This window comes from Lycorma delicatula, chromosome 6 (genome assembly GCF_047948215.1).
Source record: "Lycorma delicatula isolate Av1 chromosome 6, ASM4794821v1, whole genome shotgun sequence".
Lineage (NCBI taxonomy): Eukaryota > Metazoa > Arthropoda > Insecta > Hemiptera > Fulgoridae > Lycorma > Lycorma delicatula.
In genome coordinates, this window is record NC_134460.1 from 106,113,716 (window position 1) to 106,135,423 (window position 21,708).

The following is a 21,708-nucleotide window of genomic DNA, read 5'->3' on the forward strand; positions in this document are numbered from 1 at the left end:
GAACTCACCTTCTAAGTTGTACGTGTATATATGTCATATATACACTACCTCTACAAACACATCTTGATAACCTACAGGTGAGGAGAGTTTGCAACTACAGTTAGTAATTCACAAATCATAGTTATCATTTATCATGATTAACATAGGATTAGTTTTTAAATTGCACCCTGTATTCTAATTAAATAGCAATTTTTAAAAGGTATAATACAGAACTGGAAAAAACATATTGCCAGAATATTTAATATTGCACTTTTTTTTTATTTCACAGCATCTGCATGTTACTTGCACACAGTAGTGTTGATCTTAATAAGCACTTTCTACTCTTTGATAGTTTAGTTTCTAGTCTTCCCATGTACTAGATATGGTCCTGGCAGCAAACTTTTCTAAATTTCTATGGGAATAGTAATTTTTTGCCAGTGGATTAGCACATTCTGGCATTTGAATATGTCAAACCAATAAAATCAAATTGCAAGAAATAGTAACAAAACTATTATAAATAAGTTTTGAATATTGTTCTAAGTTTTGTAAACTTAAACTGTGAAAAAACAATTATAACATCACATTTTATTTTCTGTATTCTCTGCATAAAATCATTTATTTATATTTTTTTACTAATGAAATATTTTATTTGATGAAATAATATTGCATTATCAACCACCAAACAGTTTATGAACAGGGAATTTATTTAGTGGGCAAAATATTATGAGAAATTTTAAATTATTATATAGCCAGTATATTTTATTTTGCAATCTAAACCAAGGATCTCAAACCATAAAACTGAAACTTTCTCTATATGAACAGAAATATTTCTTTGATTCAGGTAATTTTACTAAAACTACTACTATAGTTTAGCAAATTGCATCCTAGTACAGAACATATTTTTTAATAAAATTAGTCTTTTTACTTATTGCTCTTTTTTCTTCACATTTAGTACTGTAATAGAGATCTCTGCTATGAAAACATTTCATTGTGGAATTAGATTAAATACATAATTTAAGATATTAAAATTATACAGAGGTAAGGTTACAATATCAGTTACTGATATAAATGAATTATTCTGTTTCTATTAAAATTGCGAAATTCAAAGAAAATATTGCTTTTGGTACCATAATTTGAATATGTAATTTAAATTGAACAACCTAAATTAAACATTTTATTTCTCTAATCCAATCATGATGTTTAAATTTTACTTGTTCATTAGTTACATTTTCATTGCTGTTTTTTATAATGTGTATTTTCTCAAGAATAAAGAATCTAATTAAAACAATAAATTAATCATTTTAATTGAGTGATTAAATATATTTATCGACTCCTGTAATGATCAACAGTGGAAGGTGAAGTAGGCTCACCTTAATAGGCTGTCTTTGAAAAGGTCTGTTGGCCCTGTAAACTTCTGGAGTTGACAACAGCAGCAGCTCAAGAATCTTAACCTCAAAGTAGTTCTTAAAAGAATTGGTTTGGCTCACCATCACGTGGCCAGAATTGGAAGCCTAACTAGAGTGGTTGGCCTTTAACCTTTTAGTGGTTTTGAAAATCTTACCAGAGGGCTACAACAATCACTGCAATGTTAGCAGTAGTAAAATGGTCAAACTCCTATGATCAAGCATCATCTCCACCTTCTTTTCCTTTTTTTTTTTTTACATGATGTAATCTGAGTTTGCACTAACTCAACCATGTGCAAGTATGATTCTTATAGTTGTGGAATGTAGTAGTAGGAGATGCTTGTAAAGCTAACTTGGTGCAAAGTATTAGTAAAAATAACAATGATTCTATTATCATGATTTAACCCAACACATACCACTAGTCAAATTGAACAGTCTTTCAACTACCTGCTTAGTTTCAACTGGTAGCAAAGTAAACATCATGGCAATTGATTTAATATGTTTTAAAATAGTATAAATAAACAATACTGACAAATGGAAATTATATAGTAACAAAATTCAGTTGTGAAATATGATTTTAATATGCTGGTAATTATTTTATCACTTTAGAATCGGAAAACAGTTTCAAAAATCAACAATTGAAACCTTAATCAAACGGTTCTAACATTTTGCTTTTCTCCTTTATTTTGTTCTGTGTTTCAACAATTCAATGAAATCATTATACTTATGTAAACCAGTGTTAATCAATAAAAAAGTAATTTGTTACATAAAATATTTCTATAATCTAAATAAAAATTTATGATCTAATAATGTAGTATATTGTTACCAGTGGCCTATATTTACAGATCTTGAGCTTGAATTAAATGTGGAAGTGTAAATTAGCATTATAATCTGTCATATAGAGAATGATGAAATCTAGTCAACTAGTTCGATTTTATGGAGGTGGTGCTGATCATATTATTAGAGAATTAAAGAACAACTGATTTCACTTGTTGACAATTGAAGTGTGTTGGTTTTTATCTGTGGTTTTTCATTTTCTTCTCTTTCTGATCCTTTAAATGTGATTTTTATATGTCTGGTCTGCTAAGGGGGATTTAATAAAAAATAACATATTTTGTTAAATATGTTTTTTATTTAAACTGAAAATTATTCCAGTTTGGATATCTTCTTTAGATTACTACAGTTCATTTAAACTGTATTCTTGTAAATATATTATTTTATTATTATTCTTGTATTTCCTCTTTTCAATGATAAAATTCAACTAGATACTTTCCTAGACAAAATTTTCTTCCTTTTAAGGACCTGACTTTTTGTTGTCCTATCACTGATGACAAATCATTTGAGTTGGTAATTTTTGAAAACTTAATTTGCTCTCAAATACTGTTTTTATATTACATTTTTCTATTCATAGAATCTCACAATATGACTTTCACCATTCTTTTAAATTTTAGTACTTTCTATACGTATGATTAAGAGAATTTTTAGATTATTTAATTATTGTATGTTAATGTTTCCTTAACAACTAACACTTATCATCTATTTTTACATTCATTTAAGAGAAAATAGCTAAGCTAAAAAATATCTGCATTGATTAAGTGAAATCTTAATTTAAAAGAAAGAATAGAATTTATTATATGGTAATGGAATAGAACAGACTATTTATTATATGCAACAAGAAACAGGTCACACTTCAAGAAGGAATAAAATAATTTCCCATGGTTTTTGTAAAAAAAGAAAAAGAAAAAGCTTTTGTTTTTTTTTATTCAATGCCTTAAATGACAGAAATCAGTCAATGCATTTGTATTTATTCAGTTTAAGTTTTGAGTTTGTGGTCAAATATATTTGAATATTTTCAGTACAGCCAGTAGCATAAACTCTATATACATAATAATGATTAGGTTTCTGTTATGTGTAAGAGTTAGCTTTTCAAAATGTCAATTTAAGCAAAGTTTTAATGCCAGTAAATAACAATTTTAAAAATTGTACAACTATACAGGTAGAGATTAAATTAGTTTTCTAATAATTTTAAAATTGCATAGGTTTACAGGAATAACTGATAATTTGCATGGATAGTAATTGTTCAATAATAATTTTGTTGTTAAGTTACTAATGGGCATTCTATAATCTCTTTTCCCATCCAGTCCCTCATTAATGATTCATTTAAATATACCAATAAGAGATCTCTCTTGCATCAAAGAAGACTGGTTTTGACTGTTACATAAGTAGTGTTTATCTGAGAAAGTACTAGAGATAATATACTCATTCTCATAATCTGATGAATCCATAAATCTCAACAGAATCCTGAGAGTTAACTGAAAATATTGCTCATCTTCAAATATACATTTATTGTAAAAACTAGCTATTGAAATTATAATAGATTGGAGTACAGTAATGGAAGAGTTCACAGAAGAGTAAAAGAAGAATTAGCTTAGTTTAAGTAAAAGTGTGTAGTGAGGTCACTTGTATGGGGATCAAGACTCAAATATATTGCAATGAGTATTGTAAATAATCTACTGGCTACATTAATAGCAACAGCTTTTTTAACTAAACAATATAATTTTATTGTAGCTTTATCTGTTACTTAATATTATGCTATTTTGTAATAATTTTTTTTTTTTTAATTAAAACTTTATTTTTGATGTTACGTAACATAACATTCAAAATCATAAATTACACTCATAATGTACTTCATTGCACATTCTGAACAATAAATAGAAAATTTATTAATCAAGTAAACACTGAAATTTGAGACATGGTTTTAAAAAAAAAACAGTAATGAAAGATTTGGTTAAAAAAAGATAATAAATACAAAAAATAAATACACTTCATGTGTTTCACGAATAATGTTGCAGAATTAGTTAGTTGTTAACAAATTATTGTAGTACAGTATGTTATCTTCCTGATTTTATTTAGTCAAAATAGGATTTAGTTTTACGAGATAATTCATTTTAAGGGGTTTGTGAAAAAACAGAACATTAAAAAGTGATCCTGTGGCTGGTTGAGATGTGACACTATTTAGCAATTCAAATGAGAAAACGAGCCAGTGAGCGAACAAGCCACAGCCAGTAACCCGTTGTTGGCAGCATAGCATGACGGCCTCAGATTAGCACTCATCATCACTGCTTCATCATCAATGGTTGCTCACTGATTTATGCAGATTAACCAGCCATCATTCTTCATTCATACTCCAACGAATAAATTAATCTAAAATTAATATTAATATTGTATATATTAGTCTTTAATATAATGCCGGACAATATATTTTGTTATAAAATATGTGTGAGTACACAGAATGTATATTTTTAAGATAAAACTGGTCTAGATATTTATCATGACTACAAAACTTAATTAAGTTTTTTGCAGTATTGCCTTCATTATAAAAGCCATGTTTAACTGGCCATGTTTAACTGAAATTACTATCAACTAAGCGAATTGCATGTGTTTTTTTTAGAATAATTATTTTTTTATTTATATGCAGTAAATAAATATACACTTCTTGTCTTAACAACGTTTACTGACACTGCATACCGCATTTGCTACCCTCGTATTTATGATCCGTACTCGAAAATTAAATCTAATTTTTAGGAAAAAATTAACACATAAATGTATTCAAAAATTAATAAATTCCATAAATTTGAATTTACTCATAAATTGTAATTCCAATTTATTTTACTAACAACAAAAATTAAAACTGTTTAGAACTTTTAATTAAATAAATTATATTTACAGCACATTATACTGATTGACTACTGAGTGTTGATAACGCTTGTGTATCAGAAACTTTCAAACTCGTAATACACAAAGTAGAACTTTAATAGTGCAGTTTGAAATGTTTATTAGAAATCTGAAACAAAAACGCACAATCTTGAAAAAAAAATCATACCATCATTAAAAGTAAACATGTGAATAAATCTTCCTGAATAAGTCTTATCTGTTTTTAATATTCATTGTTATTGAATCTTCTTCAGAAAGGACGTGACATTTTGCCGTTTCACACGATACAATCTTCATTTCCATCTAGATTAATGGAATGTAGTATTCTTGAAGCTCTTCATATAAGAATAAGATTCCATGCAACCAAAATCCAATCTCATAATTAAGTGACTAGACTTTTTCGGCTTAGAAGTCGTTTCATGGATGTATATGCCATCCACTCTGAATGAAAATGTTTAAAATGGGCTTTGAAAGACTGGCAAACATCAAATGGCAATCAGTGTAAACCAGGGTTCAATCAACATTTCCTGTTTGCCCCATTTAAAAGTTATTTTCTTCTTGTAATTGAATTACAAATCTTTGAAATGCCAGTAATCTTTTCCTCATAGAAATTCGGCAAACGTTGACAAGCAGACATATGTTTTCTTATGGATAATTGTCCATGAAAACATGTAGCGATCCTCAACATACTTTAAGTTCTTCATTCAGTATTTGAAGTTCCTTTGCTATTTGTGTTCTCTTTGTTGATATATGCAACTCTTGCTGAGACCTGTATTGAATGTAAGAGGACAGGCCGTCTTATACTTCTGGAAACTTCCATATACCACTGCAAAACTCTCTTCTATTTTTATTACCACTTTTAAGCTTCTCTTTTTTTTCTCAAGTATCGTAAAGCAAGGAAAGAAATACTGTTGGTGAATACAAGCTGGGTAAAAGGAATGAAAGAAGGAACCGATTTATTGAGTTTTGCATGAAGTATAATTTACTAATTGCCAACACCCAGTTTAAAAATCATAATAGAATAATATACACATGGAAAATGCCAGGCGATACTGCAAGGTATCAGATAGATTATATCATGATTAAGCAAAGATTTAGAAATCAACTCGTCAGCTGCAAAGTATATCCAGGAGCAGACATTGATAGCGACCATAATTTTGTGATAATGGAATGTAGATTGGGGTTTAAAAACCTGAAGAAAAGGTGTCAGATGAATCGATGAAATTTAGAGAAGCTTGAGGATGAGCAGCTAAAGAAGAATTTTGAGGAGGACATCGCAAGAGGTCTGAGTAAAAAAGACAAGGTAGAAAATATAGAAGAAGAATGATGAATGTTAAAAAGGAAATTTTTAAATCAGCAAAAGCAAACTTAGGCAGAAGAAAGAGAACTGGTAGAAAACCTTGAATATCAGAGGATACATTGTAATTGATGGATGAGCATACAAAGTATAAGAATGCTACTAATGAAGAAGGTAAAAGGACCTATCGACAGTTAAGAAATACTAAAAACAGGAAGTGCAAATTAGCAAAAGAAGAATGGATTATAGAAAAGTGTTCAGAAGTGGAAAGAGTGAAATCATTGGTAATATAAGTGTAATATTTAACAGGCAACTATGATATTAATAACAGACAAGATTCATAACCTTTTGGTTAATTTGAAATCAAAACAAAATGTCAACCACCAAGACCTGTAATACCATTTCCCTTTTTTTCTGATATCACAGACCCCCTGTAGCAACTGTTAATTCTTCGTGGCCCTCATGCAATCAAAAGTAATTTTTCAAATATATTTTACATATCGTAAAAATGAAGTGATAAATAATAATTTCCCCATTAAATGTGCCATGTGTCATTTATGACTATGCAATACTATTATAAATTAAGAAATTCAGAAAAATACAATCATACCATTTGGGTGTAAAATTGTAAATTCATCTAATATGATGGCTGATGCTGTTTTTCAAGCGTCAACTTCCATATGTTTAAATAACAACTGGATAATTTCAGATGTAGATCTGGTTTCACTTTAGGTCTGTCCCTGTATTTGTTTTTCATATGTACAAGATGAAAAATTTTATTTCACACAGATATGTAGTGGCAAATAGCAGATTGCCTTTCAGCCCTTTTGAAAATTTCAAGATAAAGAGCCTTAGAATGGAATCAAATTCCAATAATGGTAACAAAGGAAACAGCATTGTGAACATCGAATTATGAGACAGTTCGATAACTTGTTCTTCAATAGAAGGAAGTTCATATTCCGAGACCAGAAAGGCAGTGTTATTCAATCATTTTTTCAGGGCAGATCGGAAAATACAGATGTATTGAGACACCAATGACCGTATGTTCAATCATACCTTCAGCAACATCACTAGAAAGGGGTTGTTCACTGATATTCAATATGTAAAAGAAATCGTATTTTCCTTTCTCAAAACAGTGGCCCCACAAATTTAACTTCTTGTGCCTCAATTTTGTCTTGCACAGAAAACACAGTGACAAATATATCTTGAAGGCTCACATAAAGAGTATTCAAGGTGTTAAAAACATCCACCAATAAGTAAAAGATGAGAACTATGTGAAATCATTAAAACTGTTTGTTAACTCAAATTTAGAATAACCATACTTCATCACGAAGCTCATACAACCACGTCTGACCTTACCCTGAGTCAGCCAGCAAATGTCAAAGTGCAATAAAAAGCGTTCATATCACTTCCCAGTTTATTACAAAGAGCAGAAAATAGCCAGCTGTTAAGAGGAGAGCCTTAATAAAATTGATCATTTTTATTGTCTTGACTAGAACAGTTTTATTTTTAGGTCCAATGTATCCATTTCTCAAGAGGTGTGATTTTCTGGATGCATGCGATCAAACCTTTATGTATTCCCATCATTGCCTTAGTACCATCTGCCTTACACCTACACATTTTTTGCTATGGAACTTTATTTACATTTATGAAGTCATTGACATAAATGAAAAGAGCTACAGCAGTTGTATGAAAAGTAGCAGATCCACAAATCAAGTCTTTAAACTTTATTTTCATGTTCACATGACACATAAACCACCAGATTAGCATTATTTGAAATATCATGACTTTTATCCAACTGTAAAGCAAAATATTAATTGTTACATAATTGTTCTAGCAAAATATTATTACATTTTGAGCCATCTTGATTCTTTTTTTCATACTATTGTCGATATATCATATATTATAGATACTGTTCCTCGATGGAATGTTTTTCACTGAACAAGTTTTGCTAATCCTTTTGTTGCAGGCAAAATTAAATCTTCCCCAATTGTATACGGTTGTTAATTTCTAGCAATCAGAAAGGCAATTCATAAGAAGCAAAACAGCATTTTCATTTTTGTTCCATACACAATATCCTTAACTAAATTCTGTGAACCATGAAGTGGCAGTTTTTTTGTTTTGAAAATATTCTACTAGCTTACTAACTGATCCATTATGTTTTGTTTCAAGATGGCTTCTCTTCTTCAAAGGTTTCATAGATTCATTCGATAACACTTCACAACAAAGAACACACTGTGGTCTACCCAATGTCTTTATTCAGAAAAAATCCCATTTGTAAATAGGATGAACAATATTTGCACGATTTTTTCTGTGGGAACTTTATCTGCACTATTATTTTTGACATCATTAGATACATTCAAATTTTCGTCTGTCTTGCATTTCAACTATCCACACTTTAACCATTATCCATATCTAAATAAGATCAGGAAAAAATTGAAAATCAGAATTTCATTGTGAACTCAATTATTTGATCAAAATAGAAATGACATTTTTATTGACATTGATCAATATCATCTAAAATCTAAAATATTACATATATAAATATGTTCATAATATTTAATAAACAAATAAATTTGGAGCATGTAATAATTCTTAATAAACTTATGATTAGCATAAAAATAAAAAACATACAGTAGAGATTGAAAATATTGACATTATAAATTTTCTTGAGAAAAATATGAAAAAGAATAAAGGAAAATTAAAATTAGGAGTATACAGGAAACCAGTTTTACCAATAACAACTATTAGTAACCTCTCCACCCATCCATTCCATCAAATACTTAATATGATTTACAATACATTGATGATAATTCACCCACTGTGTTTAGTGAATAAAACATAGCAACTTCATAGTAGAATCTAGGATGTAATAATAACTTTAAATCAAATCAAAGTGAATAAACAAACACTACATCTAGGTAGTTATGTCTATCCTGACAGGAGTGATATCCAGAAAAACTGAAGATACAACTATGGGCAGTTATAACTATACTGCAGCAACTTTCATATCGCAACTTGTTTGTCATACCCTATGCTGCCCACTCTGCACAGTCCCTTCCTCCAGGTCAATCTTAGCTCAGTATGCAGCCTTAGCTTACAAGAAAAAGATCCTTCTATTGTTCTAGAACACTTATTTATTTTAATATGACATCAAATGAAAAAGAAAGGATGTTAAGAAAACTGGGGACAGACATTTATTCATCAAATTATTCACAGAACACCCAGTGTTGTTGTAAAAGTCAAGAGTGCCAAAAGTTATTAATCAAAAAAAGGTGTGGGAAGACATATATATGTAGTTTACATTCCCAAGGTATGGGATTGAAATCTCCCCAGCTCAAATGAAGAGAATGCTATAAAACATGAAGACCAAAATAAAAAAGAAACAGATAAAAAACCAGTGGGAAACAAAAAATTAAACTTAGAGGTTGGGAAGAATGTTTTTATTAATACTGGGTGAAACAGAAAATCCAGTTTTTACCAAAGAGCTCAGAAGTATTTATGTTGAGGAATCATAGTGAACTGAAGGTAACAACAGCTTCATGTCTAATAGCAATGATGAAACAACAATTCTCCAACTTCTTCAATTAATAAGTTCATGTCTTTTCAAGTTGTACAACAGGCAAACACTACATCTGTAAATTCTTATACGAGACTTAGTATGAAGAAGATGATGTCCTAAGAAGATGAAGAAACAAAAGACTTATAAATTCCTTAACTGCAGAGGCTGGTCCTATTGCAGCAATTTGAACAGCAGAAAATCCAGACAGAGAAAGAGAAAAAAGGATTAGAAAACTAAGAAAAAATTATATTGACAATGAAACAGATAGATTTATTTTTATGAAATTTTAAATTAAAAACATAAATAACTTTATGTATTACCCTTTTTCCTTTTCCTTCAAAAAAAATATATAGATAAACAAATAAAAAAAATAAAAAATAGAAATATAGATCGGCACAATTTGCATAGTCTGGCTCTGCACACAGTTACTGACCCTGTAGGGAAAGACACCCTCCATATGGCTTTTTGGTCATCATGCCACCCCCCTCTGTACCTAACCCTTATGGGCTTTACCATAGGTAATCTTCAAAACCTCGGCAAAAAGCATCTTTCAGCCTTGTTCTTGCTTCAGTCAGGATGCCACCGATGCAAATGCCATGTTGTCATTCCCATCGGTGTACTACTATCATTAGGAATCTCAAGAAAAGAAAACAAAGCAAAACACATCTAAACTAAGTCTCAAACAAGACTGAATAAAAAAATTTTAAAAACTGTATCCTGATAGATTTTGAATTTTAGCCTATCTACCACGACTGGCGCCGCATGTAGAATAATTGCTTCACAGATGCCCTTATACAGAATACTCATGGTCTTAAAATTAAGACCCCAATCAGAATTGACCTCACGTCGAATACTAAAGAAGGCATACAGGCCTTCTCCGCAATGTATTGAAGGTGCTTCTTAAATTGCATTTTCTCATCTAGAAACACCCTGAGGTACTTTTGAATCTGAACATATTTTATACACTGGCCTGCCATCGAAACACACTCTCCACCTCACTGCCAAACGGCCTTTGGGGAGCATTATCATGTTCTTCTCCAGGCTGAACGTCATCTTATGCTAACCCCCACAGCTCGAGTATCCTGCAAGTCTGAGTGGCTCAGAGTTCTACCAACGTCCGCGAGCACCCTTCGACTAGTAGGAGCCCATCGTCAGCATAAGCCATGATGCAACACCTGCTGGGCAATCTCAGCCTCAGAAGAGAATTGAACTCAACAACCCAAAACAAAGGACCCAACACACTGCCCTGGGGACAACCCTTGGACAGCGTTTTGCCTACCCATAGCGCCCTCGTGAAGCAGCACATCCCGATCACTATAGTAACTTTGCATGACCTGCAATTCACTTACAGTGCATTCTTTTCTTTGCAGCTGATAAATGGCCAAGGACCATCACAGATTATTAAACGCCCCAGAAATGTCCAGGAAGATTTCCAGGACATATTCCATTTCACTAGTAGTTACCACACTCATCACACGGAGTATGGCGTCCTCAGTGCCTTTTCCGGGACAAAGCTTTCCCAAAGCTTCTCCGAAACTGTTAATTTTGTTTTCTGTGACCTCTTCTTCTTCTAAACTTTCGTTAATCTTGCAAGTTCAAACAAAATAATTTCATCTACAGTCTGAAATCCTTCTTCGGTTACCAAATCACTATCAATACCCACATATTCTTCAGCATGGACCGACGTTTGACCACTTTCTTGCAACAGAAATTCAACTTCACGCAATATTGTTGTACTGCGCAAAGTGCATGTATCGGGAACATTATCATTATCGATTTCCGTGCAGAAACCAGCTTCTTTAAACGCATTTTTATACAGTTATTTGTAATTTATTTGTACGATGAAGAGAGCCACCTTAATATATCCAGAACAGTAATTTTATGCGTCAGTTCTTGAACAGATGAACATGAATCCATATTGGCGACTAGCGACTGCAGAATGTGTTTTCGATAATGAATTTTTATGTTTTTAATAACCCCCTGATCCATCGGTTGAGTTACACTAGTTGTGTTTGGAGGAAAGAACGTAATTTTATGTTAGAATAATTTCCGTTAGGCTGAACGACACATTGTCTAAAAATAGTAGAATATTTCTATTTTCACTAACCATTCTTTCATTTAAATTATACAGCCATTTTTCCATTATGTTAGGCGTCATCAAAGACTTTATTTGCGTACCAATCCAGTGGTAACTGAACGACATTTTTGTAACAGCGAGGCTTCCAAGATTTACCTATCACCAATGGTTTAAGTAACGTGCCATCCGCAAAACTGCACACCAGGACCATCTTTCTTTGGATTGTTTGCCTCCAATACACTTTTCATTTTTGAAACAGTGTTTTGTTCGGTAAAGCTCGAAAAAATAAATCGGTTTTATCGTAATTACCGATATTTTTTGGTTCGTAACCTACGATTATTGCTTTAATTTTATTTTTTCAGTCGATAACTATTTCTTTGTTTACATATTTAGAAATTTGATTGTAAGAAATAGAATGCCTCACACGAAATTTTTCAGCCATCCATTACAAGCTAAATGTAGTGACTCCTAACGTTTCTACAATTTCTTTTGCCTGTTGTTGCAGGATATGCCCCGAAATAGGTAGATTTTTGATCTTGCATGTGTGAATTTATTTCTTCAGTTTTACTTTTAGTCCGCCGTCTACAGTTAGTATTCCTTTCACCTCTCAACCATTCTTCCTTGATTTATCTTTATTTTTTAAAAGTCGTAAATTATTATCAAAATTTTAAAAGAAGAAAAACGCTCATAACTAAAACTAAAATAAGTTAGTTTTTAAAGTGTTAGATTAAACTAAAAATAAAGGCACGTATGTACTATATTTAAATTCTCAACAGATAACAAACAGAACGCGAAACTATAACAGTTTACTTCTACGACAAAATGAAAACTACACTGCTGCTTACCACGGCATTCAAGCACGGAATAAAATTATTCTCAGAACCGTACATTGATTGTTTACTTAAGCTGCCGCCCGCTATCAAATTTTATTATTGACCGTCGGCTTATATGCCGGAAGTTTGGACCCAATAATGTGATGGCGTATAATTAGAGAAACAACAGTACAGTATTGTACTATAATACAGTAATAATCATCTACTGGATTTATAACTTGCAAATCGTGGGAGTGTAGTCTTTTGTTTAATTTCCTTTCCACCTTATGGGACAAGATTAATAAGTAAAATAGATTCTATGTTTCCTTTCCGTTTCCGTATTGCGGGGTTTTCCGTCTTGAAGAGATTAATTTCTATAAAAATATATCGGGACTTGGGAAACTGTATGAAGAGGTTTCCGTTTTGTAGAGGTTTCCCTGTATTACTATCAGCAACTGGCAAGGATTTATCGAAAACAATGAATTCAACATGGTACTACTATAGAAGACAAATTAAAGTAAAACAAATTAGGTTTCGTCAAGCAGTATAAAATGTTTTAATTTGATAGTTTAGTTTTCTTGTACCTCAACCAATGGATCAAAAGGTCAAATTTGCCACAGAACCATCCATAGGTTTTTTGGGTATGGATTTTTTGCACTGTGACCTTGTTAATTACATTTTAGACTTGTGTAGTTACATTGAACAGGGTTCAAAGGTCAGTTTTATAACAGAACCGTCCATTATCCACTACTGATGATGATTGTTCATTCTATAGTTTCCTTCTGCTGTAATGGTAGTTTACTATTGCTCGTTTTTTATTTTAAAATTATGCGATTCCTATATGAAGTTGATCTCACAAATTTGTTAGCCAAATGAATATGTAGCTTACAATACAATCATAATCAACATATTAAAGAGATTTGAAAATTACAATAAAAAACAGTGAAAGATGTACTACAATATTTAGGACTTGAAACTCTGTTAATCCTGGTTTGGCAAAAAAAAAGCATTGTTTTAATTTATTTTATTTTGATTTCAGTGGCACATCTCAATCTAGGACAGCTGTTAGCTTCAAGAGGTCGCTGTCAGGAAGCTGAGGCTGTTCTTCGTCGTTGTGCACAACTTGATGGAACAGGATTAAAAGATCCAAGAACACATGAAAATACAAGAATATCTGCTCTTTTACATCTTGGACGTCTTCATGCTGATCGTGGTAGATATGAAGAAGCTGTCTCAGTTTATCGAGAGGCTATAAGAACAATGCCACATCATTATCCTCCACAGGTAAAAAAGCTGTTCTCTTTTATTATAATTTTTTTTTGTTTTTTTTTTTTATTTGAACTGAAAATATATTGAAACTTTTACTAAATTATCATTAGAAATTTTACACTGTTTTTATGTACAGATGATTAGTTGTACAGATTTCTTTTTTCTTGAATTTTTACGGGCATCGACTACTAAGGTCATTAGCCCTCGTCGCGTTCTTAGAAAGAAATTAGTATCACCATCAGGATCGTCATATGTAAGGGTGTAAAGGGCCCTTACATTTTATTTAAAAGTACAATCTACACAGAAACATTAATCAAAACAACACTTATGGGGTGTAAAGGGCCCCGTTATTAAAATTTGAGATAAGGTTCTCAAAAGACCATGAAATTAAAAATACAAGATATCAATACCATTTCCTTCTTCTACGTATCTCGTTTATAGTTTGTTTAAGCACCCTCGGGGCGACCAGAACCGCCGTTGAGCAGTATATCAGTCGCGCCAGGGCACCGTGGCAGTTGACTCCTCCTTATAAATAAATAGGCTACAGGCATGCACCACGCACACCCATAGCCTCGCGCCCTCATTCCACCCTTGAGGGTCCCCCATGCCATCATCGGAACACCCCGACTAAGAGCAGTGTCTGCATTCAAGAGCAGAGGAGGTAGCCCTCTTGCCTAGGCCACCCTGGCCTAGGCAAGAAATCCACTGGCGTGTAAAAATGGAACTATCTTTTCTTCATTTCCATTATCCAGATCAGCAGTAATATCATTTCTAAAACGGAACCTCTTTCTGAGGTCCTCATATATGGTACACTCTTCTATTAGATGCTTGACTGTCAGTGTTTTATTACAAACACTGCACATTGGTCTCTCTTTGCCGGTTAACAAATATGAATTTGTTAATCGCGTGTGACCGATTCTAAGTCTGGTCACAGCTACTTGTTCACGGCGAGTCAACTTAAAGTCGCTTTTCCATTTATATGTAGAAGTTTTAACTGAGTTTAATTTTGTATTTAAACTCCTCCATTCAGTATTCCACTTGTTTTTAACTACATTAGTTAGACAGTTTTTAACATCTGCCACTCTTACAGGAAATGCATCCAAATCATCGCAGACTGTTGCATTTCTGGCAGCTTCGTCTGCGCTCATTACCTGTAATACCAGCATGCCCTGGAGTCCATACAAATACACATCGCTGTCCTCGTTGATTTAAACCGTATAAAATAGACAGGATGTTTGAAATTAGGACATCCTTAATGTTTTTGTTCCGAATTGCAACAAGTGCACTTAGAGAATCGGAACAAATTAGCACTCTCTCTTCGCAATAATGTTCTGTGTAATAAAAATTACATAAAAAGATTACACGCTTAACAAAAATTAATTACAAAATTAGAATTACTTTTAGACACGGTTCACTATTATTTGTAGTTATAAAATTCATGAGGAGTCAATATTTGAACATACAAGGGATTTTGCAATTCACATCGCTTAATTGCAGAGCAGAAATTTATTGAAAATTGCTTAAGTATTGCCACCTCTAGCTGAAAAATTTAAATGTGGTCAAAGTTTACTTTCAAATGCTTCAGAGGTGAAATAGTATCCTTTACTTTATGAAGAAAAAGCCTTTCAAATATCATAGGCCACTTTTGAATAAGAATAAATTGGTAAAGGACAAACAGAATTTTAGCATTTATGTTCTTTGAAAGAAAAGTTGCCAACTTTTTTTAAATACAGGTTAAAAATGAAATTGTACTTATAATTATAGATTTAACTATTTTTATAAGCTTCTTACTTCTTTGTGAAGTTAATAAAATAATTTAGAAAAGGCTTAAAATTATTAAAATGAATGTTTTCTTTTAAGTAGGGTATGGTTAATTTTCTCAAAATAATTACTTTAAGCAAACATTTGTAAAAAGCATTCATTAAGAGTGAATTGTTCATGAAAAAATTTGTAATAAATTTTAAAAATAAATAAAATTTTATGTACAGTAGACACTGTACACAGTCTACAATTAGTCGCCTACTACTTGTAGAGAGAACCAGCTCAAAATATAAAATTGTTTAGAAAAGTATCCTATCAACAAAGTAAAATTTAGATGCAATTATCTCAACAGCAAACATCTGTTGTAAAGTGAATAAAAAAGAGTGAATATTAATATTGAAGAGAATAAAATGCACTATTTCAGAGCCTATTATTTCACAGGATTAATTTACAGATCACATTGATTCTTAATATCATTTATTGACTTAAATTTCTTACACACATTAAAAACTCATACACCTCATTTCAGTCTGAGGTCTAGACAGTTGTATATCAAAATAACAGTTATATATCTGGCATTTTAGACTGCCATTTTTAAATTGTTGAACATTTTAAAAATATGTAGAAAAATACAAAATAACAACAATCTTCTACAAAATGAAGAAGTTCAAAAATTTTACATTTGAAAATTTCAAAATGGCAGCAATTAAAATTTTTAATCATAAAGAGTTCCATAAGTGAAAAGAGAAAAACTCCAAGTGAAAAGAAACAAAATGTCAGACTTCATACTAGATGTGGATACCAGTGTTCTTTGGTGGTTGGGTTTCAATTAACCATACATCTCAGGAATGGTCAACCTGAGACTGCACAATACTACACTTTTACATTCATACCATCCTCATTCATCTTCTGAAGTAATACCTTAATACCTTACAGTGGTTCCCAAGACTAAAACAGAAAAAGAAACTTCCTAATTTGTGGAATCCACTTTAATACTCTCAGCTATTTATTTAACAAATACACCTCATTTGTTCAAATGAGTAGTATTTTGTTCATAATTAAAGGTTTAACATTTTATGTTAAAAGCAATTCATAAATCAATATAAATAATAAAATAATTTAATAAAACTAATATTTTAATATTTATGCAGTTATCAATGATTAAAAAATTTAAATGACTGCCATATTGGAATTTTTAAAAATAAAATTTTCATACTTACTTGTTTTGTGGATATTGTTGGGTACATGTAAACAAATTTCATTAAAATACCTTGATTCATTCTTAAGAAATAGATTTTTATTTAAAATAAAAATAATTACCACATACACATTTACCACATTATATATATATATATATATATATATATATATTACGAGGAAAAGGCCATAAATAAACTTTTTACTTCCTTGTACAAAGTAAAGAACTATTATGATTACAAAAAAATTTGGTTTCAGATTTCAACGGAAATATCCATTTTGACCATCCCTGAAGGCATTTTGTCTAATTTCGGCGTGACGTCTGTACATACTTATGTATGTATGTACATATGTACCTTGCATAAATCAAAAACGATTAGCCATAGGATGTTGAAATTTTGGATTTAGGACTGTTGTAACATCTGGTTGTGCACCTCACCTTTTGAATGTAATTGACAAAACCAAAAGTGTTCAAAAAAAGCATAAAATCAAAAAAATTTGGATTTTGAACTTTTTATTAAGTGCAGTAGTAAGCCCTCATCAGAGTTTTTCAACGATATATCATAAGTGGTACTTATTTTCATTGGTTCCAGAGTTATAGCCAAATAAAGTTTTAATTAACGAAATAGTTGGATCGGATCTTACGGGAAGGCACATCAGTTTGAATCAGACTTCATCTCCTTTTTTTAACTTTTTTATTTTTATTTTTTTGAATATATTGATTTATTAATAATCAGTATCATCTCATTGTAAAAAAAAAAAAAAAAAAAAAAAAAAACTTTCAGAAGTTTTTAATGAAATAAAATTTGATGTAGTTTTCATATTTTTTAAATGTGTAACTGTAGTTTCATAGGCGTACAAGGAAATCATGTGTTGTCCACATCAGATTTTTTTGGTATCAAGTGTCAATATATGCTTTGTTAACCAAGATCTGTTTTATCATCAGTGAAAGAAATAATCTCACAACCGTTCCTTTTAATTTCAGTAATAAAACTAATATAACGTGTTTCAAAATGAATATCGGGGTTTTAAAGCTGTGTAATATTTCTTAAGTTTTAAGTACGTTGATTAATTATACACGAAAGAAAGAGAACTCAAACAGTTTTTACTGTGCGCAAACTCATAAACTGTTTCCTCTACCTTCCGCTTGAAAGTGTTGGTAGCAAAGATGGTGACCCTCCCAACAGAAAGCGTTCTGTGTTTTGCAGTTTGTAAAGTGTGAATCTGTAATTACCATTTAACGTACTTTCCGTTTGAAGTTCGGTTGAGATCTCCCGAGTGACAATAACATTCGTAGATGGTATAAACAATTTGAAACCAATGACTGTATTTGTAAAGGGAAGAGTACAAGATGACCGAAGTCATGTTGAACGTGTAAGTCTTGTGCTTAGTCATAGGAAATCCGTTAGGAAGGCTAGCCGAAATTTGCAATTCCAGTGTATAATTTATTAATGTAAGTAAAAGTTAATAAATATAACTTTATAAGTTATAATATAACTTTAAAATCCCGTTATTAATTTTGAAAGACACATTTATTTTCAAACAAATATTAAAAGTGATGTAGGTCAGTTCCTGAAACCCACCGGCTTGGTCTAGTGGTGAACGCGTCTTCTCAAATCAGCTGATTTGGGAGTCAAGTCAGTTATTTTTACATGGATTTGAATACTACGTCATGGATGTAGTTGGGTTTCAATTAACCAGACATCTCAGGAATGGTCGAACTGAGACTGTACAAGACTACACTTCATTTACACTCGTACATATTCTCATTCAACCTCTGAAGTATTATCTGAAAGGTAATTACCAGAGTCTAAACAGGAAAAAGAAAAAAAAAGTCGGTTCACTGAGGTCCGACCATATTCAGAAATGTTTTCCTACCGGTTTTGCTGTTCAAGGTGATTTATTTTTTAAGTAGCAGTAAATATTTTAGGGGGATACCGCAAATACCCATTTAATCCATTTTCCTTAGAAGTTTAAAACATCGGATGGTATCAATGAACTTGGCCAAATTTAGGAAAACTACCAGTCTTAATTTATGATTGAAATTTTTTGAGTTGATATCTTAAAAAATTATTAAGAGTGAGTCAACATTAATTCTTATTATTAAATTATTTAACAATAATGCCAATAAATGCTTATATTCATAAACGCGATCGTTAAAACGCGTCATTAACCATATTTCGTGCTCGAATTTTTAACGCATATTTATATTATAAATGAACAATTAAATTTTGAATTTAGTTAATGGTATAAATAAGTGCTAAAATTTATTTAGTATAAGATTATCTAATAATAGTAACAGTATAAAGTTATTATTAATGATTTTTCATTCATTTAATTGTATTTATTTAACTGACCTAGAAGATGAAACAAACTTCTTTTCTGTTTTAATCTATTTACAAAAAATGTTTTATAATGATATCTGATGAATTAGTGATTACTGTGAAAGTGCAGATTACAGGAAACAAACCAGCAGTTAGCGTAATTTTTATTACTGATAGTAATGTACGAGTATATATGCAAACCTATTTCTGTGTACAGCTCATGTGAATCTATGTACACATAAATGAGCAAGATTATTGTGAAAAAAAATATTATGAACTATCTTCCATGACATTACATTTAGCATCATTCATTTTCGTGGAAATCTCAAAAATTTAACACTGTATTTATTATTTATATATATTATAATGAACTCATGAATCCCAGTCAGGTTTGGCATTTCCCATTCACCATGAATACTTAATGGCAAATTCTCTCACACAAGCCTTAAGCCTTTTTGATGAATTAATCATCAAACAGACACAAAACAAACTCTGACTTAAAAATTAAATAATATTCATGTTAGACTGTCCACATCAGAAGAAAAAATATATAACATAAAATAGCCTTTAACACCCATTCAGACTGCTATTAGTTATCAATATTTTTTTTGCTTCTCTGATTTTAATTCTTTTTTATATTTAAATTTACTAATTCTAAAACTAATCTGATGATGATTCTTTAACTATTGAAATTTACATCTAGTTTTGGAATTTGTTCATCAGTCTTGAAGTATTTTCTGTAATTTATGTTTCATAAAAATTTATTACTCACTGGAAAACTTCATTATTGAGAAATTGAGAAATTTCTATACAGTATTTTTAGCATGTGTATTTTATACAAATGTTATTTTAATATTTTGCATTTACAGATTCTCTACAACCTTTTGGGAGAAGCTCTGTCAAAGCTCCATCAACATGATGAAGCCGAAAGATGGTACAAGGCTGCTCTGTCAGCTAAACCTGATCATGTTCCAGCTCATCTAACATATGGAAAATTGCTCGCCAAAAATGTAATATTAACATTTAATAGTGATGGCTTTTCTGATAATAATTTATTAAGTATAATATTCTGCTTTAATTGATCTTGATAACACTAGATCTCAATCCAAATCAGCAACTACCCAGTTAAAAAATATTAAACTACTAAAAAGTTAAAATTTATCCTAATGTTTTCATTGCCATTTCTTTCTAGGAAGGATTGATGATGAGATACATAACTGTGGAACTACCCCTATTGCTGAATGAGTGTTTTTTTCCACTGAATGGAAACAGGAGAACTACGCTAAAATAATTAGCTTTGATTGCCACTGACACTATTTTGTGGCTAGTAGAATGTTAAACTCTTGTAACTTAATATGGTTGTAAATATTAGCAAAGAATACTGTAATACAATATAAAAATAGAGTAGTTTGTTCAGGTTTATCTCAAGAACTACTGAATTGCCTCTGAAAGATTCTTTCTTGTTTAAAAGCTTCCTTCTTTCCAATCTTGGCTATATAACAAATAGCTGCCCTCAGTTTCACATTTCCTATTTTAATTTCAAAAAATTAAAATATTGAAATATGACAATATTTGAATTATTATTCAGCCTAGATATATTACAATTTATCTAGGCTTATCTTTTACAAAGAATGCTTCACCTTCATGTTTATTACAAAATGTGCTGGGATAAATAATTTCAGGCTAAGTGAGAAAACAGAGATATATTTCAATAATATCAGTGGTTAACATAAAATTTGGAACTGAAAAGGGAGTAGGTGTTCTTGTATAGTATTTTATTTGCTAAATCTCAATATGTATTTCAAAATAACCCATCATGTAACATTCTTAATTTACAACCCCTTAAATTTATTTGTTCTACCATTCATGGAACAAACACAAAAAACTGTTTGCTTATTCACAATTGATTTGTATTGTGATGCATGCTGTTGACCTATATTTAATACAGAACAGTCAAATGATGTCAGTGAGTCAAGTAATGAGTAATTCAGCGTGATGAATTTTCTTCAGTATGAATCCAACTCTTGATATGACTTGTTGTGGTTCTTTAATTGTGGTAGTGGTTTTATATATTCATATTATAAAGATTGTTTCATAGATGATGCCATAAATTTAGTGAAAGATTTTTATGTCAATAACTTTTCATATTATTTAAGTATTTATAAATTAAAACTTAATTATTTTTTATAATTAAGTATTTCCGTAATATTTTAGTTTACTTTCATTCATTAAAACATTTTGAATTTTACAATGAATAAAAATCAAGCTTGTAAAAATTCCCCAACTATCTTTTGTTACATTTGCGAGAACTCG

General features: G+C 30.9%; 1 protein-coding gene across 1 annotated transcript in view; it reads left to right on the plus strand.

The window, feature by feature from the left end:
• Tmtc2 (Transmembrane O-mannosyltransferase targeting cadherins 2) overlaps positions 1-21,708 on the plus strand; it is a 1,137,584-nt gene that overhangs the window by 1,103,255 nt on the left and 12,621 nt on the right. Inside the window, exons 7-8 of the mRNA XM_075369640.1 lie at positions 13,884-14,128; positions 20,265-20,405. Of these exons, the coding sequence (XP_075225755.1) occupies positions 13,884-14,128; positions 20,265-20,405 (386 nt within the window). The remainder of the gene's footprint in view (positions 1-13,883; positions 14,129-20,264; positions 20,406-21,708) is intronic.